The sequence below is a fragment of the Labeo rohita genome, chromosome 8, assembly GCF_022985175.1.
Source record: "Labeo rohita strain BAU-BD-2019 chromosome 8, IGBB_LRoh.1.0, whole genome shotgun sequence".
Lineage (NCBI taxonomy): Eukaryota > Metazoa > Chordata > Actinopteri > Cypriniformes > Cyprinidae > Labeo > Labeo rohita.
Genome location: NC_066876.1, coordinates 3,255,021 through 3,282,556, shown reverse-complemented (window position 1 = coordinate 3,282,556; position 27,536 = coordinate 3,255,021). Strand labels below are relative to the sequence as shown.

At 33.9% G+C, this 27,536-nt stretch overlaps 1 protein-coding gene across 5 annotated transcripts in view; it reads left to right on the top strand.

Moving 5' to 3' along the window:
- prdm16 (PR domain containing 16) overlaps positions 1–27,536 on the top strand; it is a 264,934-nt gene that overhangs the window by 125,499 nt on the left and 111,899 nt on the right. For all 5 annotated transcript variants that reach the window (XM_051117211.1, XM_051117210.1, XM_051117209.1 and 2 more), the window contains exon 3: positions 12,236–12,286. In XM_051117211.1, the coding sequence (XP_050973168.1) occupies positions 12,236–12,286 (51 nt within the window). The remainder of the gene's footprint in view (positions 1–12,235; positions 12,287–27,536) is intronic.

Below are 27,536 nucleotides of genomic sequence, written 5' to 3'. Positions count from 1 at the left end.
CGTAAAAAGATTCACTGTCTCTTTGGAAAATGTTGGTTTCCATTTGCTGCACAGAATTTCATAGTATATGACCCACCAGTGGTAGCAATGAATTAGATTGTCCAAATATGTGGGATGTAATGGAGAGTCCACAGAGCGGAGTGGTTAGCATGTGTGTGTTTAGACACAAATGTCTGGCTCGTAAAATCTGTGTTTTGATTGGCAGAATGATTCGCTGTGATTATGATGAGACAGATTTAGTGATCCCCACACCCACATTTCTCACTCAAACATCATTTTTCTTGTCCTTTGTCTTTTTAATATGCTATCACCAGTAAAAACACTATGCAAAAGAGTACTCAGACAACACAAAACATCACATTTAACTTCTCTAATGTGACATGTTTCCTAAAACAAAAGGCAGTGTTTTATTGTAATAGTGTTGGGGAAGAATTTATATCATCATTGTGAAAGGGGGAGAAAAAAAAAAGCTCAGTGTCGTTAATGCTATATAAATCCAAAGCTAAAGAGGTAACACTTTACAATAAGGTTCCATTTGGTAACTATAATGCATTAACTAACATTAACTAACAATGAGCAATACATTGTTACAGTATTTATTTATCTTTGTTAACATTAGTTAATAAAAAAATATACAGCTGCTGAGTATCAGTTCATGTTAACTCAGGTCCATTAAATAGCATTAATAGATACAGCTTTTTATTTAAATAATGTATTAGTAAATGATGAAATAAACATTAACTAAGATTAATGAATGATTTAGAAGCATTTTTCATTATTAATGTTACTAATGTAGTTAACTAATGTTAACAAATGGAGTCTTACTGTAAAGTGTTACTGCTAAAACTGCTGAAAATAACTGAAATAAAGATTAAATGAAATATAAATACATCTAAAATATAAATACTGAAATATTATAAATGTTAGATGAAAAACCTATATGAAATATGGAAATATAAGCTACATCAAATTATAATAAATACTATAATAAAATAATAATATCAAAATAACACCAGTTAGGCTGTGATATTGTTGACTATTGTTGACCACAAAACCTAGTAGCACGGGTAATTTGTAGCAATAGCCAGAAATGGGTCTTTTTTTTTTTTTTTTTATGCCAAAAATCATTAGGATATTAAGTAAAGATCATGTTCCATGAAGATGTAAATTTTCCGCCATAAATTTATAAAAACTTAATTTTTAATAGTAATATGCATTGCTAAGAATGTCCTTTGCACATCTTTAAAGGCAATGTTCTCAATATTTTTTTTTTTTTTTGCACCCTCAAATTCCAGATTTTCAAATAGTTGTATCTTGGCCCAATATTACTTATTTATTAGGTTTTCAGATAAAACTTTTGTGGTCCAGGGTCACATGTTATTTTCCCCACTCAGATAGCCCAAATTATAATCAAAATAAGTAATTTTTATAATATGTATTTATTTATTTATTTTTTACCCTAAAACACAAAAGAAATGCAATGCACAATTCAAAAAATGGGTAAAACTCCTGTGAAAAAACTATATATGCATAGATACAGGCATACATACATATACATATATTAACAGTATTTTAAGTTCCTTTTTGTATAGATTTTAGGTAAGTGTGTTTGCCTTATTTAAAGGTGAGCTCAGCTCTTATTCTGACATCAGCTCTAGCGTGAGCTGGCAGGACCAGCCAACACACATCAGCCATTTATTTATCTAGGAAAGAAATCCCATCAGTGACTTATTTTGCATTTCTCTGGGCCTGAGGGTGTCAGCCGGGACTGACCCCAGCATCAACCCCAAAGCGAAGAAAGCCGGCGTTTGTGGCCCTCGACCCACATATATATGCACTTATGCAACTCACAAGAGACTTTTGACTTTAATGTTTGGCAGGGCTCAGCCTGCCCTCCGCATTCATATTTGAAGAGCCGCAGTCCGGATGTTAGAGTGACTTCTCCTAACCTCTCTCCTTTTTCTCCTTCCATATGTCAAACTCGCGAAGAGTGAAACTTAAATAGAAGACTGGAAAACTTGTTCTCCTGAGCTCTGAGCTAATGCAACCACACCGCGCTTCTCCAGACGTCTCAAATGAACACTTCATTTTTTTTTTTTTCTTTTCTTCATCGATGCTCCAACATGAATATGCGGCAAATATTTAGAGGGCATTTATTTTAGAGGGGTAAACGGAATGCTATTTTCCTTCATTGTGTCTGTCATCATGTGGCGATTTCCCTCGGGCTCGCCTTCAGACTGCACATGATGAATAATCTCATCATGCAAGTATGTTTCTATATGCATTTTTATACTGCTGCTTTGAATTAAGAGCCCATATTGATCTTCCACAGACACCAGAGAAGCACTTTCATCCAAAAGCACATTGCCCAGTCTGACTCGGCACAATATTGATAGATCATCAATATTTTACATTCTGCACGTATTGACGAAGCAGTATCGCTTCTCAGACAGTCAATCATAATGCTGGCAACAACATAAATAAAAGCTTTTATAAAATTAGATGTTTTCTAGCTGCATATCTATGCTAAAATTTGTGCATGCATGTCAGATGCTTTTGAGAATTAAAAACAAATGTTTTGTGATTTAGTGATACTGTATATTACAGTTTTGCTGTTATTTGATGTGCCAAACGAAAGTCAGTGGTGGGATGTGTCCTTTACTCCCCCTTGATTATTACTGATCATCTTCGCAAATGACATGTCAATAAACACTGTCTACACTATAATTTATCTGTATCACTCTATCAATATGACATGCACTGAAGGAATAATGTGTCAAATGAATAATGTCATATATATATATATATATATATATGTATGTTGATGTTGGTGTCTATATATATATATATATATATATATATATAAAATTTATATATAATATCAATAATATGAAAATACATGTAAATATTTTGAAAATATATACTGTATGCATGTTTTTATATGTACACAATAAATATACACACATACATGATGTACACCAAATATATATATATATATATATATATATATATATATATTTTTTATATATATGTAATTTTTATTTAAATTGTTTAAATAGTATTTGTGCGAAATATTATATTATATTATTTTCATTTAAACCATAAATATAAGGTGAAAAAGGTCAAATCCAATACTTTTTCCCTACTAATAATAACAACAACAACAACAATAATAATAATAATAATAATAATAATAATAATAATAATAATAATTTACAGACTAAATAAAATAATCAATTAAATAAATTAATTATTTTTAACTAACTTCAGTAAGACAGGGTGGTACTGTTTATTATTATTATTATTATACAAAAGGATTTTATTAATAGAAGGCTATTATTTTAATATCAGGAGAAATTAAAAATAACTGTAGACACAACACAGTTCAATATTAACTAACTAACTAACTAACTAACTAAATAAATAAATAAAACAATGTAGTGAGAATTAAGTGAGAATTAAGTCCACACAAAGAGTGGCACATGACGTCTAGATCACCAGTATTGTATCTGGCACATGGCCCCAAATATTTCTTTTTCTTTAACTTTTTATTTCTTATTGTACTATCTTAAAGGAAGAAAAACAAATTTTCCTATGTGCTAAGGGCCCACAAGGATCGCTGTTGCATCGGAAACATGATTCAAAAGGTTTTATCTCACTGGTTGTTATGTGTTCTTGGGTTATTTCTTCATCTGTCGTAACACAATGTAGAGCTTCTTCAAAGTTAACTGAAACATACATCTCGCATGATATCAGGCTGGACAAACAGCAGTCACAGAGTGCGAGAAACATACGTATCGCTCGTGAAAGGTTACCGTGACCTTCCGCACAAAAGTCTGGAGTGTTTGTTCATTAAATCTGTCATTGTGTTTCGCCCTCTATCTCCCTCCGCACCCACCGCATCCCGACCCAAACGCCAGCGCTTCTGTTGGCTCTAGCCGTGTGATAAGTGTTAAACAAACTCACTTTCTGTGGCTCTCTCCCTTCTCACCTTTGTGCTCGCACAATGGGAATTTGACATTCCTTTAGTCATCCGTTTCACCGCCCGCCGTGTCTTTCTCACATGCACTGACAGGACAGGAGATGTTGATAAGAGTATAATAGAGAATCAAACAATGCTAAGCTGGGAGCGATTATTTTTAATTACCCACGGTGGAGCGTTCACTATCAGTGCACTCTTAATGTTTGCCTTGGCCAACAAAAAAGCTGCAAGCCTTGAGCTTATTAAACTCGTGATATATGGTTTATCAGATTGTCGCTGGCTTCCTGGTATTTACAGCTGAAGTGCTTTTATTTCTTTGGAGATTTTTGATGACAACTCCTTGATGAAAAATAGTACGTGCAGCGAAAGCACAGGCCAATGTGGATATCTTTTGGTTAAGACCCAGAATAACGTTTGGCCCGGGCTGTTTTGTTAAAGTTAAATGCTAACTGACATGCAATCTTGTGCCACGCTTTGATTCGCATGCAACCGATGGAGCACAAGTCGCTACAACCGCTTCACAATCTCGGAGCTTTGTATTTTTGGGAAACATTTAGGAAACGTAGGCTCATTGGAAAAACGTACCTCTTACAGACGTTTTTGCAAAACTCCAATCCAAAACTCAGATTAACTGCAGTTTCCAGCAGAAATGGCCATAAAATGCCAGCAATTTTTATTCCTTTTCACACGTTATGATTACAGGGCAGATATACTGATTAATAATGACTTATTTTAGTGCAGTTCCTTGAACAATGTCATAACCTGAAAACTGTTAATCCATAGTCGAGTGGTTCAAAACCTTTTATCAAAGATGTCCTAAAACCAAAACAATACCAACAAATTTAATAAACTTTTTTGATCCACTTCAAATGTTGACTGCTGTAGTTCATGTTATGCAAACTACAAATCAAGCTCGTGAAAATACGTGAAATATATTTTTGCAACACCGTAATTGTGTACCTTACTGGACATTTTGTGGCAGTTTCAGAGTGAAATGTCCATAGAGTGGCACTAAAACACGTTCAGTATGTAACTGTGGCATGTTTTTAGTAGGTTGGTACAGTCACAGTTTTTATTATGTTGCTTGAAGTACATATTAGGGCTATTCAGAATTCAATTCGCTAAAGGTTAATTCTATCATGTTGGAACACCAAACCTAACCCTAAACCTACCTGATAGTGTTAACAATGGAAAAGTGATATAAAAACGTATTTGTTGATGCGACCATACTATTTTAACTTCCTAATGCGGATTTGAGCTGTTTTGTTGAATCATAGTTTCATGGGTTTGTACCGGAGCTCTTCATCACTCAAGTGCAACACCGTATCACCAACTCGCTCTCACTCCCAACTCATCACATATTGACGCTTGTTCAGAACTCTTTGGCATCACTTTTTGATGCTCAGGGTATCCTTTAGCGTAACTTTTGGACATGCAGGGTCCACTATTGCTTCTAGTTGATTGCATTATGCGTCATATTTAATGGTTTGCATGCGTTTTCAAAAATCATTTCATATAAATTCATACTTTCATAGATATTTTGGAGCACCTAACCCCACCCCTACCTTAAACCTACCCACGTCTGAACAAAATAAAACACGCAACAGGCAAATAATACAGTGACAGGTATTTATTGCAAACACTGACCATAAAAAGCAGTATAAAAGTATTACAAACAAGTCGCTTTGCATTCCAAGCCCTTTGATATCTTTATGCGAAGAACAGAGTAAATCAAGGTTTTAATCACTGAAAATGATCTCGCTCCTGCACATATCACATTCAGAAAGATACTCCTGAACTTATTGAGCATGACCCAATTGGTCATGAGACACTCAAGAGCCAACGGCGTTTCATCATCAAAGTTGACGTAAAGCTTCTTCTGGTGGCAGTTTTTACATTTGTACACAGAAAAAAATAAAAAAATAAAAATGTGTGCACAGACCGCATTGTTGCCAAGTCTGTGGTTTTCCCGCAGAATTGGGCACTGTTACTGCAGGTTGTTTTTCATGTCACCGGGTTGAAGTGACCCCACAAATGTGATATTTATCCCCTGGAATGCGTAGTTTAACAGAACCTCAACATAAACGTGCATTTTATCCAGCTAAGCGCGATTTTTAACAGGGGACCACCTTCGAAACACGATCGGGCTAGTTTTGGGCTAGTTTTGAGTAGCAATTGGATGTTCCTCTCAGAATTCAATCATTTTGCCTCAGAAGACTTGGGATATTAATACTTTTAAAATAATTTGTGACTGTAGTTGTATCTGTCTGTTATATCCTGTGTTTTATATTGACAAACGGTTAGGTTTAGGGGCAGGGTGGGTTTCGTGCTCATAAATGTGTAAATAGTGTAACGTAAAAATAATTGTTTTGACTGTTCACATTGAAAAAAAAAAAAAAAACACGCCAACATATATGTAATAATGGCAAAATTATTACCCAAATATGCAATTTTATCATTAAGATGTCTTTCGCGTCAGCATATTGACGGCAAAGTATTCTTATTTAAAAGAGTGGAGGACCCTGCACTTCAAAAAATGATGCTAAATGGGTACCCTGTGCTTCAAAAGTGGCACCAAGAAGTCCTGACCAAGTGTCAATATGTGATTTGGGAGTGAGAATGTGTTGGTAGAAAACTTGTGCATATGAGCCTATACATGTGCCTACAACGTTCAAAAGTATCAGTTTTCAAATCGCACAGGATGTTACAATTGTTTTTAAGTCATATTCTGCAAGTATTTGTGTGAAAATTAGGCTTTATTAATCAAAAACCTTCTGTACCTGTCAATCATACTTTGTTTGAAAAGGAATAAAAGTTGTAGAGTTTTACTGCCTCTAGTGTTCATTTCAACTGGAAACTGCAGTGATTCATACATATAGGTATGATTTTTTCAGTTTTGCAGAAATGTATATAGAGGAACGTATTTCAAAAGAGACTATGTTGGTAAACTAATACATTTTTATGTGTGCATCAGCTCCCTATGTATGACTTTTCTGACATAGTAAACTTGCTCGATAGCGTACCTGGTACAGCACTGCACTTGCAATGCGGAGTGCTCTGGTATGAGTCAAACGAGCTCAAAGAGTAGTGAATGAAAGCTAAAACAGCGTGGCAAAGGCATTTTGTCTCACATTTTCTTTTGTTAACACTATTAGTTAGGCTTAGCCCAGGGTTTAGTGTCGGTGGTATGTTATTTTGAAACTTGGTCAAGCATTAACCTTTTAGTGTTGCACACGAACATTTATTTACGAACTGCTGTGCTATGTACAACACTGTGTCGGAGAATTTAAATGTGTGTTTTTTTTTGTTTTTTTTTTTTGAAAATGCTGCATAACAAGCAACATAATATCATTTTGCAGAACCAGTTTTTCCAGTAAGCCTGAGTTGCTTTTGAGAGATTAGACAGCCTCTAACAGAGTGGTTTAGATATGCATGTGTGATCGCAGTAATTAATCCGCTTTATTATGTTTGACATCATGGTTTTGTTCTTCTTCAGACTGGAACAACGAGGTCCAGAATGCAAAACCCCCCAGTTTCTTTAACCTGTCTCTTTGTTTTGCAGTCAAATCGCGTATTCAGGTTTTCGTCCACCGCAAACTGAACGACGGCCACTTCTGCATTAATTGACAAGATCAATAACAATCACGCATTTACATATCTAAACTCTCCACGCTCACCAAAACGAGAGAACTCTCTCAATAACTGCGAAGCAAAACTTTCACTTTGTGGCTTTCGCGGTGCGGTCGACTGAGCCAACAGGATGTCACTCACTCGGTTCAAAAGGCCTTGAGGTTGGTCTCTGCTGGTTCTTTTTGGAAACTTGCGGCTTTTGACATCCATAACCATCTATTGGCCGCGCTGCTATATTGCCTCACATTATCCAGACTTGAGGGGAATTGTTTTTGGCAACGCTCTCTGAAATTTTCCCACTGCAAAGCCCTTAAAATGTGCTTGCTTTACTCCATACCCCCAACGTCAAGCTGGGAGACAAACTGCGTCGTCGGGACGCCGAGGTTTACCGAGCTTCTCTAATTGCAATTAGAGCAAAGTCCAGTTAGCTTGCGACAAGGACGCGTTGTCGCAGGCCGTTTTCAAACTAGCGCGTCGGGTGTCGTGTAAAGTGCAGGAAAATCCAGTCTGTGAGACGGAGCACTGTTTTTTTTGTCTGTTGCATGTCTATTAGGGCAGCTGTCCTGGAAAATGTTGCTAGAATGTGTGCAGCGAGCTTGTTTTCTTTTGTTCAGTCAGTGTGTCAATATAAATAGGGCTGAGGTTGAGAAGAAGAAGTCCTGATGGTGCCTGCTAACAACGGTGGGCTTATAACGGTAATAACAACACACACTTACTCCCTGGTGCTAATTTGCTTCAGACACTTGCATTGAATCACCGCACAGGTGGCTGCGCTTTCATCAAGCATGGCCTGCCCGTATTTATTTTTACAGTTCTCCTCCATAGTGCCTCTGTTTTCGGACACTTTCGAGCACTGTCAGCGTGACACGCTAATCACTAGAGCTTCACAGTGTTTTTCATTTACATAAGAAACCCTGACAAACTTGTGTAAGCAAACGTTTCGGGAAGCTTGTGAGAGCTTCAATTGTGCGTTTTACGTCTGTTTGGGAAAAGCCTTCTCACTCTCACGCCTCTCTATCTGTGGCACAAATTGTCCTGTCGCCAAAGAAGAAAAAAAAAAGGGAGGAGAAAAGTTAAAATGCTTCTGACGTGTCATAAATCACACCAGCACTTGTGGCAAATCATTTTTTCCAACCGTCTAATTAATACATTATTTATTTGCTTGACACACACACACATACACATGATTGTAAGTCATTTATATGGCTGAGTGCCGCAGCATATGTAGATAATCATACACACACACGGGCACACACACATATATATTTTTTTATGGCAAAAAACATTAGGATATTAAGTAAAGACCATGTTCCATGAAGATATTTTGTAAATTTCCAACCCTAAACATATCAAAACTTAATTTTTGATATTTTTAGTAATATGCATTGCTAAGAACTTCATATGGACAAATTTAAAGGCAATTATCTATTTTTGTTTGTTTTGTTTTCTTTTGTTTTTTGCACCCTCAGATTCCAGATTTTCAAATAGTTGTGTCATGGCCAAATATTGTCATATCCAAACAATACAAAATACATCAATATCCCGAATAAACATCAATGAAAAGCTTATTTATTCAGCTTTCAGATGATGTATAAATCTCTATTAAAAAAAAAAAAAAAAAAAAAGACCATTGTGACTGTCAGTAATTATGGCAGTCATAATGGTCTTTTTTTTTTTTTTTCATTCATTCATTCAGATGAGGATGTTCTCAGATGTCCCATACAGGCGGTTTTATTTTATTTTAAATGGGCCTTTATATTCACATTCATATTCTTAGTATTCCTATCAGTCTGTTTCCTGTTTTCCTTGTTGTCCTGTTTGGTAGGTCCTATTAAAAAACTGCATTCACCTGTATTTAAATACACAACCATCTGACAATAAAAGTGGAATGAGCTGGAAGAGACATGAAAAAGCATGAATGTGTTTAGTGTGTGTCTGACATACTTTAGGGTTTGTTTCATACAATTTGATACGCATAGCCTATTTATGCTTGGCACGAAACCAATGACCTACCTGAGAGCACCTGGTAGTGTTTTACAATCCAAACAGAGCTGTTTGCTGTAAACTCTCTGTTTATGAATCTGTCACACTGTTTCACACATTCTCATCGCCCCACCGGCAAATTCACAACTTTTGGCTCTTTTTTTTTTTCTTTTTTAGTTGCATTATTACTTTCCATAGAATTCTACATTTTTAACACCTTAGAACTCTAAAAGGAAAAACACTCTCACCCCAGAGCAAACGTAGAGCCAGCAAACTGCCGAGTAATTATACTACACGCACTTCTATGTCTGTACCGCGTATGTGTGTGTGTTTAGCGTGGGCTGATGAATTCATGTGATTGCACACACTGGTATGTGCTTGTGCATATGAGTGAGTTTATTGCTTTCACATGCTGCAGTGCAGAAAATGAAAGACATGAATGAGAGAAAAAAAAAAACATCATAAATAAATAAATGAGGAATATGTAGATACCGGATCGGGGTTCTTGCTTAAAATGTGTCATGTGAACACAGCAGAAGCGTAAGGTTGTTTTGGATACGTGCTGCTCTGACATAGCTGCAGGATTGAATTATGGATGTAAGTAGTTTAAGTAGACTTGTTTGAGTATTTGTGATGTAATTGCTTCCACTCGGGCGGCTTGGATACATTGACAGCCTAATTTAGAGAACCACAATTTTTGGGCAGTCTGCAGAGCTGTCAGTCAAACCCTGATAAAGGCGGTACAGACTGTAGAGGGGATTCTGTAAAAGAGTCTCTTATTCTGTTTGCTTTTCCCCCCTCAGTGACTCACTCTCTCACCTTTGCAATCACATTCACCTCATTCACATGGATTCTTACAGATGGAACGTGCAAAATCGAGATGAACGCTGTAGTATAGGGTCTTTATGTGTTTAATAAAGAACTGGATTGATAGGAAAAAGGTTGACAGCTTTACGGTTTATTTAGTCATTGCTACACCGTTGTAGCAATAGCCAAATATACATTGTATGGGTCAAAATTATGGATTTTTCTATTTTTTATTAAGTAAAGATCATGTTTCATGAAGATCTTTTGTAAATGTCCTACTGTAAATATATTAAAACTTAATTTTAAATTAGTAATATGTATTACTAAGAACTTCATTTGGACAACTTTAAAGGTGATTTGTGCAATATTTCGATTTTTTATTTATTTATTTTTTATTTTTTTTTGCTCCCTCAAATTCCAGATTTTCAAATAGTTGTATCTCAGCCAAATATTGTATTATATATAATTTATTTATTCATTTATATGCTTTGCAATTATGTGTCATGTCAGATAAAATCTGAAAAAAAAAAAAAAATGCATGTATGCATTGCTAATATAGGAAGACATTTAGACTCTGTACAGGCCAATAAATAAATGAATAAATAAATAAATCAAAATCCTCCTCAGAAAAAGAGCATTTTTCATTATTTTTAAATTGTATATCTATGTATGTAAAATTTTTATTGATGTGAAGAAAAAAATGTAGAAAATGTATATTTTAGTTAACAAACACTATTTTTAGAAATGACTGTTGCTGCACATGATAAGTTGTGCTTGTGCTTTACTTTTTTAACTATTACAATGAGATATTATATCACAAGTATCACACTTTTAAAGGGGAAAAAATAGCATAAGAAGGTAAAAAAACTGTAAACTAGACAACAGTCCTTCTGTCTACTAATATTAAAAATATTTGTCTCACCACACTCAGATTTGGTGGGTGTGTGTGTGTGTGTGTGTGTGATTGTGCCTTTCTGAAACCTTCAAATGTCAGGTTCAAACCAAGGCAATGTTAACGTCCCACAGAACCTTTTCACAGGCTCACACACCCTCCATTCAGAGGATGAGACAGGAAACGGTTGGGCACTGCAGATCAGCGTGAAACCTACATACGGCCCAATAATCCCAGCACAGCCTCCGCCTGTTCTGCTCTGAATGAGCCACTGAGATTCATACGAGCTCCATTATCTCCAAACCTGGAACAAGCTGGCTTCTCATACGAGCGACACTGGCTGCTTTCTCAGATAAATAGCCCTGAAGGCCTCCAATTCCACATCTCCTCCAACTGTCTAGCTTAAATGTATATATTCAGTCCTGCTCCCATCAGTCAGTGATAAAACTTTGCAGCATTCATTTGATCACAGGAGATGGTTTAACCTGCGCTGCTGCGGCGGCGGCCCGGCAGGGGGGCACAGATTCAGACGACAGACTCATCACTCACTGGCCATTTAACGCTCACTTCTCGACACGTCTCAAAGCCCACATGTAATCTCAGCTAGTTACAGTCTTTAGAATATTCTGCTTCTTAAACTATGAATAGCATTTATGGTATACTGTCGATTACACCAACCTATTAAGGGATGATATGGACACTTTTACAGTTCAAATATTACTTCAGTTGTACTAATGAACCAACATGAAAGTATCTTTTCTGCTTTTAAAACTTCTCGAACATTTGAATATTTGAAGACTTACTGTATGTTTTTCTTTCGAAAATTCAATGTCATGCTGATTTTAGGCCATAAAATTACATGTTGTATTTGTAGATATTAGTAATCATTAACTGATGTTTTGTAGTTAATAATCAACTGTTTATCTTTTTTATCTTCACAGCAAATGCTGAATGATCATGAAACGTCATCTCAAGACAGCTGTATTAAAAAGGTAGGACTCATTTTATGTCAATCCTCCCCTCTTGACACGTCTGACACATATGCTGATATCAATAACACAAAAGCTATCTATCATCTATCAGTCTATTAATTTATCTATCAATCTATCTATCTATCTATCTATCTACCTATCTATCTATCTATCTATCATCTATCTATCTATAACGTCGATACATTTTAACAATGAAATTAAATTATAATTTAATATCTAAAAGAGGATTTTCCCTTTCTTTCTTTCTTTCTTTCTTTCTTTCTTGTCAAACAAATATTCTTCATTGTTCGTTTGTTTGCTTCAGTGTCAATAAATTTTAACAATGAAGTTAAATTGTAATTTAATATCTAAAAGAGGATTTTTTAATTTCTTTTTTTCTTTCTTTCTTTTTCTTTTTTTTTTTTTTTTTGTCAAACAAAAATTCTTAATTGTTCATTTGTTTGCTTCAACATCAATTAATTTTAACAATGAATTTAAATTATAATTTAATATCCAAAAGAGGATTTTTTTTTTTTTTTTCTTTCTTTTTTTTATTTTTCCTTTCTTTTATTTTTTTCTTTCTTTCTTGTCAAACAAAAATTCTTCATTGTTCATTTGTTTGCTTCAGCATCAATTAATTTTAACAATGAATTTAAATTATAATTTAATATCTAACAGAGGATTTTTTCTTTATTTTTTTTTTATTTTTCCTTTCTTTTCTTTTTTTCTTTCTTTCTTGTCAAACAAAAATTCTTCATTGTTTGTTTGTTTGCTTCAACGTCAATACGTTTTAACAATTAAGTTAAATTATAATTTAATATCAAAAAGGAGGATTTTTCATTTCTTTCTTTCTTTCTTTCTTTCTTTCTTTCTTTCTTTCTTTCTTTCTTTCTTTCTTTCCTTCTTGTCAAACATTCTTCATGGTCCCTCTTGATTTCAGTATGTTTGATTCATGTTTAATGAACATAATTTTCTTTGGTATGGTTTCTTTTTAACAATTCACTTGAATCAATTTGTGGATAGTTTGTGAATCACTCAATTTTAATGTCATTTACCTTTAAACAATGAAACATTTGACACAATGTAATAAACTACATACTGTAGAGCGACTGCTGAAATCAACATACACTCTTAAAAATAAATGTGCTTTAGAAGGTTTTTCACAGTGATGCCATAGAAGAACCATTTTTGGTTCCACAAAGAACCATTCAGTCAAAGGTTCTTTAAAGAATCATCTCTTTCTTACCTTTTTATAATCTGAAGAACCTTCTTTCACCACAAACAACCTTTTGTGAAACAGAAAGGTTCTTCACATGTTAAAGGTTCTTTATGGAACCATTTAGACAAAAAAGGTTCTTCTATGGCATCATGAAGCACCTTTTTTTTAAGAGTGTAGTGATGCTTTTAGGAAGTAATTCCACTTGATCTACTACAACAACCAGACTTTTGTTGTGTTGTGTTGCATATCAGTGTTTTTCATAACTACGGATGTGATATTTTAGGCCAACTTGAAAAAAAAAAAAGACAAGCTTTAAGCATCTTTATTAATATAATGAATTATGCATGAAGTGTTATGAATAACAGCGTTACTCATCATCCGCCCTAATAGACTAAATGCACTGTCACGTGTGTGAAAACATCTTATTGTGCCAGCAAATGAACTTAATATTTGTGTGTGCGCACGTGTGTGAATTCAGATGTAGAGAAAATGACCGATGTGTGAGTGTCTGTTTGTGTGTGTGTGTGTGTGTGTGTGGACAGAATCAGCCCTGAGGTTATGTAATGAAAACATCTGTGGCAGATAATCTATAACATCATCCATCCATTTTTCTCACATCCCACCCTGTGTCTCTATGATGCATCTGTCTCAGAGAGAAAAACCGCTGTTATTATGAGAGCTGAAAGATTTCTTAAGTCAAATCCCAACAGACAGACAAAAAGAAAAAGAGCTTCTTTCATTTATTTATCCTCTGCTGTTAACACGTTATCCTTCCTTCACAACACAAACACTCAGAAACAGAGATGCCTATCTGAGTCTGTCCGTATCTGTCCAGCCACTGACTCTCTCTCACATACGCACACACACAAGCCTTGATTTGAGCTCTTTTAGATGTAATCCACCACACTCTGTCCCAAAAGTCTGCATGTGTAATTGTGTATGTGTGTGTGTGACATGTAAGCTTACAGTGAACTGACAATGATAGTACACAGAGACATAGATTAATTATAGAAAATCAATGTGTTGTAATTGTATTTGAAACAGATTGCCTCCGGCATCATGCCTGCGTGTCTGGCTGGATATTAAAACATTTCGCTTTGTAAATGTAGCTAAAACAGGCGGCTGATGTTTTAATGGGAAAGAGATTAATGGCTCTTTTGACAGGCTCTCTGAGACGCTATCAGTGCTTTTGTGGCCCCTGCTGCGACCCATCTCTCATAGACTTTAAAAAAGGCCAGTGTTATTTTAACTTGCGCTGTTTATATCTAGGCGTGATAAAAGTCTGATAATACAATCACAAGACAAATTTTTGTCAGTAAATGCACAAATATTGAAATGTTAGGGTTAGGGTTGTAAATAATTGGTATCAGTTATTGTAATTTCTAGTGTTATCTAGAATTACAAGGAATATTATAAAATCATTAAAATAAAAATACAATAGTTCCATATATTTCTTTTCCACTATCCTTAAAAAAACATTCATGAGATTATTACATCATATAAATAAGCTTTTCGTTGATGTATGGTTTGTTCGGACAGGACAATATTTGGCGGAGATACAACTATTTGAATATCTGTAATCTGAGGGTGCAAAAAAATCAAGAAAATTGCCTTTAAAATTGTGCAAAAGAAGTTCTTAGCAATGCATATTACTAATCAAAAATTAAGTCTTGCTATTTTTACGGTAGGAAAATCTTCATGGAACATGATCTTTACTTAATATCCTGATTTTTGGCATAAAAGAAAAATCGATAATTTTTACCCATACAGTGTATTTTTGGCTATTGCTACAAATATACCCGTGATACTTAAAACTGGTTTTGTGGTCCAGAGTCACACTTGTCACCATTTGTTCTTCATCATTTAAAATATAATAAAATTAATAAATTAAAAAAATATGTCTGTTACACAGAGAGGTAATGGAACATTTTTTCACCCCTATTTTGACATTTTATTTTCACAAAAGTGATATGAAACATTAAAGTAGACACTTACAAGCATTTAATATGCTTTTTTATATAATTGTGAATTTAGTGTGATGCAGACATTGAATTTGGATGTCCATATATTAATAATATTTCAATTTTAGTATTTATTTATTTGTTTGTTTGTTTATTTGTTTGTTTGTTTGTTTGTTGAGGTGCCAAATAATTTTTACCATCATTTTTACTATTTATTAATTTATTAATTTATTTATTTGTTTGTTCGTTTGTTTGTTTATTTGCTTGTTTGTTTGCTTGCTTGTTTGTTTATATATTTTACTTTTTTAAGAAAAAAGGTGTGTTATATATTTCTGGAGGTAGATTTAAAAAACTGCAATTATGGTCATTACCTTTAAATATGCATTGTACTTTAATATTTATAGCATTCAGCCATGTGACACTTTTTTTTTTTTTTTTCGTTCGTGGAAAGGTGAAAGGAGAGTTGCTGTACCTGTTACAATCAGTAGAAGGAGGTCTGTTCACAGGGGAAATGAATCTCTAATGTTAGCTTAACTAAACAAGGAAAATCCTGTAAAAATATCATCTCAAGCAAACCTGCAAATTTAGGGCATATGATTATGCCCCAAAATACATTACAGGTCAGGAGGGGCATCGTGCAGCCCTGAGGCGAGGTGCCTCAAATGTGACGATTGATTGATTATCATGATAATTTGTTTGAAATGATTATCTGGATATAATAATCACCGTCGTTCACCCCCTGCCTCGTGCTGCATTTTCATGCTCTCTCGTTCCCCCGTATAATGCGCCTCCATCAGAAATGGCCTCTGGTTATGGAGGCGTAGTAACAGGGGCCTCCCGGTCGGGTCCTCAGGGGCTGGGGGGCCCCATTGATGAATGATGACCCAAAGGAGCCTGAAATCAGAGAGAATAAACAGGGGGAAGAAGAGAAGAGGAGAGGGACAGGGAAGGCTGGTAACTATCTGTAGCGGAGGGCAATTATACGCCAGGCCAGGCAGCCCCAGGGGCAGCAGATCGCTCGGAAGAATGCAGAGGGGTCCTGACCACCCAATACACTCACTCACTCACTCGCACACACACAAACACACCGGTGGGAAGGGAACAGAGAGGTTTTGCTGTCCGTGTCAAAAATGTTTTGTGCTTTTTCATGAAAACACATTGACAAGCTAATCATGCGTCATTTTACAAGCCTGTATAAAAATCGCAAAAATTACACTTCATAACAAGTCCTTCAAAGCACATTAAATGTTTTACAAGTGTCTCTCCGTCTGCTAGTAAACACAAATCTGAACCATTCGAGCGCAGAACGTTTAACTAGTTTTGCGTCTGAACGCTTTTAACGACGCTTTCTAACTGTCACTTCAGTAGCTCATTTGAGGGAAGGCGAATCCACGCTGGAACATGCCTGTTCAATTAAAACAAAAAGCTTTCTCATGCACTCCAGCGCTAGACGCTCTGAAAACACGAGGCAATTGAAGACGTTTAGCCCTTTCTGTCACTAGGAGGGGAGGAGGGCTGTGTAGAAATAATATTTGAGGTTTTTAGCATGACTATGAGAAGACTTAATGATAATATCCCTGCTCGGCCCCTGGCTCGGTTACGTTTTAATGGCCCCTGACTGACGGTATTTCCTTCTGTGTGGGTGTGTGTGTTGTTGAAGTGGCATGTATTTCTTTGAAGAGAGCAATCAATTAGGGTGTGTATGATTGTTTAGATACTTTTTCAGGTGTGATAGCTTATACTCAGCCCATACTGTAGTTAAAATTAAATCAAAATTGACCTACGGTAATCTATCGTCACAATGCAATAACTGTGAAACAACCTTTCATGTCACAGACCCATTGTGTTTCAGCCGCTCCCTACCAGCCATCTGTAATAAAAAGAATGATAATCCCAATCCAATCAGTTCCCAAGGAGTATATCCGAGTCCATTTGTTTCTGAATAATCGTTTCACTAAATAACTACAGAACTTCAATAGCTGTTCTGTGCTGATAAAAGTTACGTTACAAACTTCATCTAAAAGCACAACTCCCACTGTGAAGTAGTTTAGACAACTTAACATCTTAAGTAACACAGATTTGTACAGAAAAATTGGGCTAAAGGCACACCTTAAGAAAAATATTTACTTTTGCACTGAACATTTGTGGAGCCACAGATATAGTGTGAAAACAAACCATACAAGTTGTTGATTTTGTTTAAAAATCTTATAAATGTATGAGGTGGCAAGGGGTAAAAGGCTCACCAGCAAAAATGGATACAAATACTTTAGCTAAAATAATGTTAATACTTCAAAGCAATCACTTTAGCAAAGTTTGTATGAATTTCTGATTATTTTGATTAATAAAATAATAAATTTTTGTTCAATAAATACACTGTCATTAAAGTATATAATAATATTAAAAAAACATACATAAAACGATTTTAAAAAGTAAAGATTCTGATCATTTAATATAGATGTACAGAAGTAACATCAAATGATATTTCATTATATGATATGATTAATATAATGTTTTTAAATATAATGGTTTCATTCTAAACATGGTGATTATCTCTAAGATGGACACATAATATATGATATTTACCATCTGAATCTAACCATGTCATTTCAACAAATGGAAAAGTCAATGGAAATGGGTGAAAAAAAAAAATAAATAAAAATAAAAATAATAATAACAATAATAATAATAGATCAAGTAAGCACAGAATCAACTTTGCACTGCTGCCCACAAGCGGGTCAAGGATCAGCCAAATTTGCACATGCATGTTGAAAAGCGGATGTTTTGGAAAGTGCTACGCCACATTTTTCTGCCATCTACTCGTTTAGAGGAAAATAAAATATAAGGTGCTTTTACCCTGGGGTGCCTTTAGCCCCATTGTACCCTACTAATTAAATTGATAGTTCACCCAAAAATTTAAATTCTGTCATCAATTACTCTGTTTTAATTACAAACTCATTAAGCCTAAAGAATACTACTGAATGAGTACAGTCGAACACGTAGCCTTTCAAAGTATAGCGTGTATGAATGGAAAAGGGCGACATATGTACTCTAGAAAGTTTCACCTTTGTCCATTGTCTGCGCTATTTCTCTCCAGAAGTTACGATTGATAGAATTCGTTTGGCCTGTTTTAAACTTAAGTTGCTACGATCTCATAATTTTCACACAAGCGCTTGTCAGTGTGGGACGTCTGTTGTTGTTGTTGTTCAGTCTCTTTAGTTTCATTTTCTACTGTGAAACAATGGCCCGAGTGAGTGCTGCCACCTTGTGGAACAACCGATTAGTGCAAACCAGGTCAATGTGTGACCTGCACCAATTATGGGCTGTTACAAAAATCGGTTACAATTTTTTTTTTTTTTTGTAAATTTTATGGATCAGGCTTCAGATCTCATCTGCGTCCAGCTACTTTTAGCTGTACAAAACAGCTAGATTTGCTGCTTGATATTGCAAATTGGTGTGTCTTACCATGTCATTTTAATGTGCTATCTTAAGTATGAACACACTGGTTTGTAGTGCAAACAGTTTTACTGTTTATTGCATGTTGTTATTCTTCTTGTTATTTCCCTAGTCTTCTTGTTATTTTTCCTCAGTATATCCCTATATATTTCCACGTTGAAGAATAAGGTGGATTCTTCGTTTTTGTACACGTATGCTAACGCATGCATACAAACACGTAAGCCCTTCGTAGCCTCCATTGGGATAGCGTGCACGAACGCAGACGTTCAACATATGTGCTCTAGAAAGCTTCATCTATTTCCAGTGTCTGCTGTATTTCTCTTCAGAAGTACATCTTTGTACTCTATTACACCAAATCTGGCTTATCTCATAGCCCTTTCACACAAGCACTCATCAGTATGGCCATCTGTAGTCTACGCTATTTTGTTGTTGTTGTTCTGTCATTTTTAGTTTTGTTTAAAAAAAAAATAAAAATGTAATAAAACCTGGGAGATTTTGTTCCTTCCATTGAAAATCCAACAAAATTTTGATGCTTCAAAAAGATCATAAAGAAATCATATGATTTGAGTGGTTTAATCCACGTCTTGCTTGCCACATGAAAACAAACCTCACTAGTTTATGAATGTGTCAAGCAAGTACGCTTGACCTTTAACCATTTTTAATGTGTATTTACATTAATTCTTCTATGTGAACAAAAAAAGCATTTTTTAAACCTGTTTCTGTGGATTAAACCATTCAGTTTCTTTGAATTTCGTTAACAATATCTTCATGAACTTTTTGACTTTTTGATGAAACTTTGAGAGAAATTGATTTACTTAAGTTTGTCACTTATGTTGAGTATGTGAAAATTTATTTTGTTGGTTGAACTAAGCCTTTAATATGTAATAAAGTGCTTTAACCTTTTACATCTCGCTGTTAAATCTTCCAGACGTCCGTTATAAGAGCATTACTGTACATTACACAAAAGGATTCAACATTATTTATTAATGGACAGCATGACACAGATACTATTAAAATGCTTATTCCTGTGTTATGAAATAGAAAGATACAAACTGTCAATTTAAGGCTTTTCGTCTTCTCTGACCACATACACGCATAGATGCACGTACATGAAACCACTGAAATATGTGAAGGTTGTTTGTTAGGGCGGATGCGAGACATTTTTTATCTGGCCTCTTATTCCCAAAGGCATCTCCTGTCATACTATCGCTCCTCTTTGACAAGAACAGAAAACAAATGTCTCTTTCTGCCACATCTGTGGGAATTGTCCTTTCCAGAGCAGAATGCTGTCATTATCCCTGATCTTCCCAGCGTTCGCAGGACTGGAGCCTCAGATACAGTGTGAAAACTAAAATGTGTGTGTGTGTGAGAGAGAGAGAGAGAGAGAAAGATTGTGAAAGAGCAAGATCAGTGATTGAGGACGGAATGATCCATTGTGGACAGAAGCCGGTCTGTGACGGCACAGCTCCGCTCGGCTGTGCTGGAATTCAAGTGGGAGCGAGTGAAGAGGGACGGAGAGCAAATAGAAGGCTGCTGAATGAGCAGTATATTAACTATTTAAAACGCCATCACTCTATTTTCTCTCTATGATGTCTGAAGGGAACTTTCCTCAACTGTCTGCGAACAAAGACGGGATAAAGTGGCCCGCTTTGTCTTTACTCAAAGTCCTCTTCTATTTCTCTGAGTGGGTGTTCATTAATTCAGTTGTGTGAATGAAGTCTGAGCCGCACTCATATAATAACATGCGACCGGGCTGCCGTTGACATGGAAACCCTTTCTAAAGACGTTATAGGTTCGGGACGCTTGGGGTGCCCTTGCGGTAATGGTGGTCCGAGACCCTCTCGCACTCTTTCCGTCCGGGGGACGCGTTTGTTTTCGTCGTCTCAGAGCAGGGACGGCCGTGTCCCCAGGCCCATTTGTGGACTGGAACTATGTGTGCAGTGGCCCCAAAACTATTTGAACACTAAACTCCTAAAATGTCACTGCATTATGTAACGAAATATCAAACCAAGTGGCATTTGTTTTGAAGAGAGATAGCACAAACACAGTTTGCAAGCAAAATAAAAAAGTATTTTGTTTGGTTTAGGTGACTGATACTGTTTAAAAAAAAATAATTTTGACTTTTTGCGGTTGTCGAACACTAGTGGAACATTTCCATAGTTAATGTGGTTACTCTGCTAGGATGCTTAAAGGAATAGTTCACCCAAAAATGAAAACTGTCATTAATTACTCACCCTCATGTCGTTCCAAACCTGCAAGACTTTCGTTCATCTTCAGAACACAAATTAAGATATTTTAATGAAATCTGAGAGCTTTCTGACAGCAATTACCACATTCAAGGGCCAGAAAGGTAGTAATGACATTAATAAAATCAGTGGTTCAACCGTAATGTTATGAAACAATGAGAATACTTTTGAATTTCTTCATTTTGTGAAGAAATTGTTAAATAAAATTGTTATTTTTGTTTTCTTTGTGCACAAAAAGTATTATTGTAGCTTCATAAAATTACACTTCAACCACTGATGTCACATGGACTATTTTAACAATGTCCTTACTACTTTTCTGGGCCATTTGAACATTTCAGTCAATATGTTATGAACAAGAACACATTAAATTTAACAAAAGTTACAGTAAATACATTTCTAATGTAAAAAAAAAAAAAAAAAATGGTAACACTTTAGATTAGAGAACACTATTGACATTTAACTAGTTGTCTATTAGCATGCATATTACTAGCATATTAGCTGTTTATTAGTATTTATGCATGACCATATTTTAGATGCCTTAACCTTACCCAATACCTAAACATAACTGTTACAAAAAAAAAAAAAAAAAAAAAAAAAAGCTTAATTACTTTCCTAATGCAAATTGTTACTGAATATATATAGTAGAATATATGTAGTAATTTTGAATATATTTTGAGTTCAATTTGTTTTCAGTACAATTTTAGTAATTTTGTTATGTTTTTGTCGTTATTACTGTTACTCGTTTAAATGATCTGTATAGTTTTTATTAAGTTTTAGTTATTTTAGTACTAAACATAACAGAACAACTAAATGAAAATGAGAAACTAGAGTTATGAGTGATACAACAACAAAAAAACACACTGTCTTATAATCAGTATGATTTAACCACTTTATTATACTGTACATCCCTATTTTATTATTATTATTATTATTATTATTATTTAAGAAATTAATTTTTATATTAATTGATGACCACATTCTAGATTCCTTAACCCTATTCAATACCAAAAATATAATTACTACAGCAATAAGCTGCAAATTTGGAGTTTATTGAAGGTTATTGAACGTTTATTAAGTCTTATTAATAGTGAATGTGTGTTCTCTAATCTAAAGTTATTTTCATAAAAATATTAGGCAGCACAGCTGTTTTCAACATTGATAATGATAGGATGTATCTTGAGCAATATATCAGCATATTAGAGTGATTTCTGAAAGATCATGTGACACTAAAGACTGGAGTAATGATGCTGGAAATACAGCTTTGATCACAGGAATTAATTGCATTTTAAAATATTCATAATATATTAAAAAAAACAAACAAACAAACAAAAAAACATCTATTTTAAATACTGCTACTACTAATATCTCACTATATTGCTGTTTTTACTTTATTATTATTATTATTATTATTATTATTATTAATCAAACAATTTGCAGTCTTGGTGAGCATACAAGTGTTATTTTAAATGAATAAATAAATAAATGAACTCAATTAATTGAAAAAAAAAAATCTTTATATATGGACATCCAGTCAAACCAAAATTTATTCAGATACCTTCAACATTTCTCACATGCGCAGTTTATTCACTGTAATTTACAAAATGGTAATAAAATATGACAAGAACTCAGAGATAAACTGTGTCAGAACAAATTCATTTTAATAATGTCAAATACGTTTGATAGAAAGGTGTAAAAACATGATCAGCTCAAAGTGTACGAATAGTTTTTTGATCCCAAATTTTTATCAGGCTTACTGGTAGTCCATTTTTTGAGTATAATATGTCACAGTTTACTTGATTTTGCTATCCTCACTTACATAAGTGAACTATAGTGTTCTGCACCCGCTAGTAAAAAAATATCAAAAATCATATCTGGTGTGACAGTATACATTTTCTTAACACCTGTGGTTCATAACAAACGTTATTTTCAAAACTGGCTTTTGCAACGCATTTAACTCTCATAATGTAATGCTGATACTTGAGATGAGTGAGAAGGAGAGTGAGACGGAATGAAAGAAGGGAATGACAGAGAGAGGAGCAGGCCAGACGAATGCCTGAATGCCCAGGAGAGAGACTCTGCCAGTCGGCCGCTGTCTGACACAGAGAGAGGCCACTTGTCTGGAGGCTGTGCCCAGCCATCTGAAGGTCATGTGAAAGCAAACCGCCTCATTCCTGGACACACCAAATCACCAAATCTGGATCACTTCATCCAGCAATAGAAAAATATCACAAGAAATGGGTCTAACAGAGACAGAAGTGGTGAGGGAAAATTTTAGGCCTGTTTAGGCCTGGAGTTTCTCAGTTTCTCTTTAGGTTTTGCTCAACTGTTTGCATGTGAGATACGTGTGTATTAGCAAGTTAGCATGTTGTCTGAATCTGATTTTGGCATGCTGAAAATGTTTCAGACTTACAATCTGCTTTCTAAAGTCATTCTACTTAACTGACCTCATTTCTTAGCCGTGTCAGTATCTGCTGATAAATGGTGTTTTCGAATCACTCTTATCTCTGCGAATTGTGTTGTCGCTAGCATGCTCACCACTCTGCCGTCTTGCAAAATCCCTTTCAAAAGCAGATGGAGCTGAAGTTCACAAACAGCTCGTTTCTCATCCTATTGTGGTGCCTGTCACCTCGGTCCATGGCTGCAGAAAAGAGCCCAAATCCCTCGTTTGTTTAGGAGATCATGTGATAAATGCTACGGCGCTCGCGTTCAGGATGGCTGACCCGAGAGTGCACTGCGGAGGCCGGACTCCACCGCTGATCATGCGCTTTCAGAAACCTTTTGTTTGCCGAAGAATCTGCGAAAGCTTCCTTGCTATATTTGCAAAGAAATAAGAATTGTTATAAGGACGTAACAGAGCAATGCTATTATTTGGAAATGAGAGTTATGATGCTGTTGATCTTCTCTTTACTCTGAAACGACTGCAAACAGAGCTGAAGAATGATTACGCACCCGACGAATCCTCAAGGAAAATAATGTAATGTCATTTCTGCAGTACAGTGTGATTCCACAGTAAAGTGGTTTGAAAGGTGCTGCAACCCCTACAACAGTCTTTTATTACATAATAACAACGTTAACGACACAATTTTGCTTTAAAACATTGTTTAATTAAACAAAATCATTAGTTCCATATAAAGCCTGACATTAAATAATATTTTTAACAGTAACATGTTTTTGAAAAAAAGGAAAACACCTCAGTTTTATTTGGAGTTCCAAACAAAAACACACAGTTCATTGCAGTTGCTCATAATTATTTGGCCAAAAAGCAAGATTAAATTCTGATTCTAATGTAAATTAATGGGATCTTTATAACAGCATTGCAGACCACTTACATAAAATGCATATAGATATCAGCTGTCACTCCATATCTACCAATAATATGTTTTAGTAAGATGATGTTTAAATGCTTAGTTTTGTGATCAATGTAGTTTTGATTGTGGGGGGCCAAAAATAGAATGCAATAGAATGCACTGATATTTGAGAGATGAACTACTTTCTTAAAAGGCATCATATTTTTTCACATTATTTTAATATGGCTTTTCTAAAACTTATCTAAGCTAAGCTAAGCTAAAATTAAATTAAATTAAATTAAACGTAAAATAAAATAAAAATTTAAGTTTAGGTACTGACTTAAATTTGTAAATTTAATAAAACTGGATTAAATAATTTCAGCTTACAGTATTAAAAAAATAGTTAAATGTTTTATGTTTTTAATAGTTAAAAGTTTTGTTAAAAATGGTTAATGAAAATGGTTAAATGTAAGTTAAAGTATTGAAAATACATATGTTGACATGATTTTATTTATTTATTTGTTTATTTATAATTTGTGGAAAAAAATTAAATTAAATTAAATTAAATTAAATTAAATTAAATTTTAAGTTTAGGTACTGACTTAAATTTGTAAGTTTAATAAAACTGGCTTAAATAATTTCATCTTAAAAAATGGTTAAATGTTTCATGTTCTTAACAGTTAAAAGTTTTGTTAAAATGGTTAATGAAAATGGTTAAATGTAAGTTAAAGTATTGAAAATACATATGTTGACATGATTTCATTTATTTATTTATTTATAATTTGTGAAAAAATAAATAAAATAAAATAAAATAAAATAAAATAATAAAAAGTATATATTGCTGTGCCTTAGATTTATAAGTATTTTTATACGTAAACCTAAACCTTATAAATAAACCTTTATATATGAACACGAAGGGAGATGTTTTTACAATTATACTAAAAGACATCTTAGTTTTGATCATGTTGACCATTTAGATTCCTTCTGAAGTTGCATATCAAATATATATCAAATAATGTCATTCTTCCAGCATGTTAATAGTTGGTCTGTATAGGTGCAGTGCAGTAACATGCACAGGTGTTGCACATCATAATTGTTAATGTATCATGGATTTTAACACAACTAGAGCTCTGCATTAACCAATCAGCGTGCAGAACTATTGCATTTTCCTTATAATATGTCATATTATTCCAATCTGATTTTGCAGCTTTAAATGGTTGTTGACAAGGAAATTATTGACAGAAATGTGTAATTGTTGTCAGGAGGAGTTGTATGTATTTGTACTGTTTTGCATTAGCAGTGTGTATGCAGGCCAGTGTGGTGTGTCTGTTTTGTTGGACCGCACACATGAGCAGATAAATCCCTCTTGAAGCTGAGTGTTGTTCTAGAGGGATCCAGATGTGTGTGGATGTGCGGGTGGAAGCTAACGTGACTCCATCTGTGGCACACATGGGAGAGATTGTGTAGTAGTGGGAACAATTCAGGGTCACTCGCAGCCTGAGCCCTTGATTTTTCACAGGTTCTTTGTTATCAATGAGCCAAACTTCACACACACACATACACAATCATTAAAGCCACTCTGTGTTTAAGAGTGTCACTTAAAAAATGGATAGTCATTGTTAAATTATAAATTACAAATTAGTATTAAAAAATAATAATAATAAATATATAAATAAATAATACAAATACAATAAAGAAATATCAATAATAATAATAACTGATAAGTTATGAAAATAATTCAATTATCACAAAAATACAATATTCTTCTATATGTTCTTATTCTTATTCTTATTCTTATTCTTATTCTTATTCTTATTCTTATTATTTTATATCTATGTGCATGTCATTGAAAATCAACTTTTTCAGAGTTTGTTCAACACTGTAAAAATAATAATAAATAATAATAATAATAAATGTATATATATATATCATGGTATATATTATAATAAAATAAATAAGGTTTTTTTTTTCTATTAAAATCAAAGATTTCATTTAACATCACTGAACTAACCTACACTAATAATAATAATAATAATAATAATAATAATAATAATAATAATCAACATATGTATTTATTAATTTATTAACTTATTAATTTAACCATTAATTTCAATTAATTAAACCTCTTTTTTAACAGATTTATTTATTTATTTATTTTTTAATACTGTATGTTGAAATTATTTGAGTCAGTTTTATTATACTTACAAATTTAAGGCAGCACTTAAACTTTAATGTTTAAGTTGAATTAGGTGAAATTGTATGTATGTATGTATGTATATATTTATTTATATATTATTTATTTATTTATTTATTTATTGCATTTGTGTTGTGCTTTAGGATTAAAAGAGATGTCTGTAAATGTAAAAATAATATCCTGGCAGCAAATTGCCAACATTTTTATTTTATTTTATTTTATTTTATTCTATTCTATTTTATTTTATTTTATTTTATTTTTTTTTTTTTTTTTTATTTTATTTTTTTTTTTTTTAACACTTTCCAATAAGGTGTCATTTGTTAACATTACTTAATGTATTAACTAACATGAACAAACAATAAACAATACATTTATAACAATATGTATTAATTATATGTATAATTATTAAGTTAATGTTAGTTAATACATATACAGTCAATCATTGTTTGTTCTTGTTATTTCACAGTGCATTAACTAATGTTAGCAAACACAACTTGTGATTTTAATAATGCATTAGTAAATCCTGATTAACTAAGATTAATAAATTCTGTAGAAGTATTGTTCATTCTTAGTTAATGTTAGCTAATGAACCTTATTGTAAAGTGTAACCTTTTAATTTTATTTTCCAGTGATATACATCAATTTATACCAGCACAACATTTTTTAAAGGTTAAATTGGGTAGAAATAAGGTAATAATTGTAGGCTTTTTACAGTGTAATAAAATGATTAATTGATGAAAATTGCTGTAAAAATACTACATGGAGCTTTTGAAGAACCTTTTTTAAGACTAAAGGAGCTTGTAACTGGTCTTAAAATCATGTTAATCATTCATTCTTGAGTTAATAGCCAGAATTTAGACTTTCCACAATTTTACCATATTACACGTACAATCTGACTGCATGGCATGGTG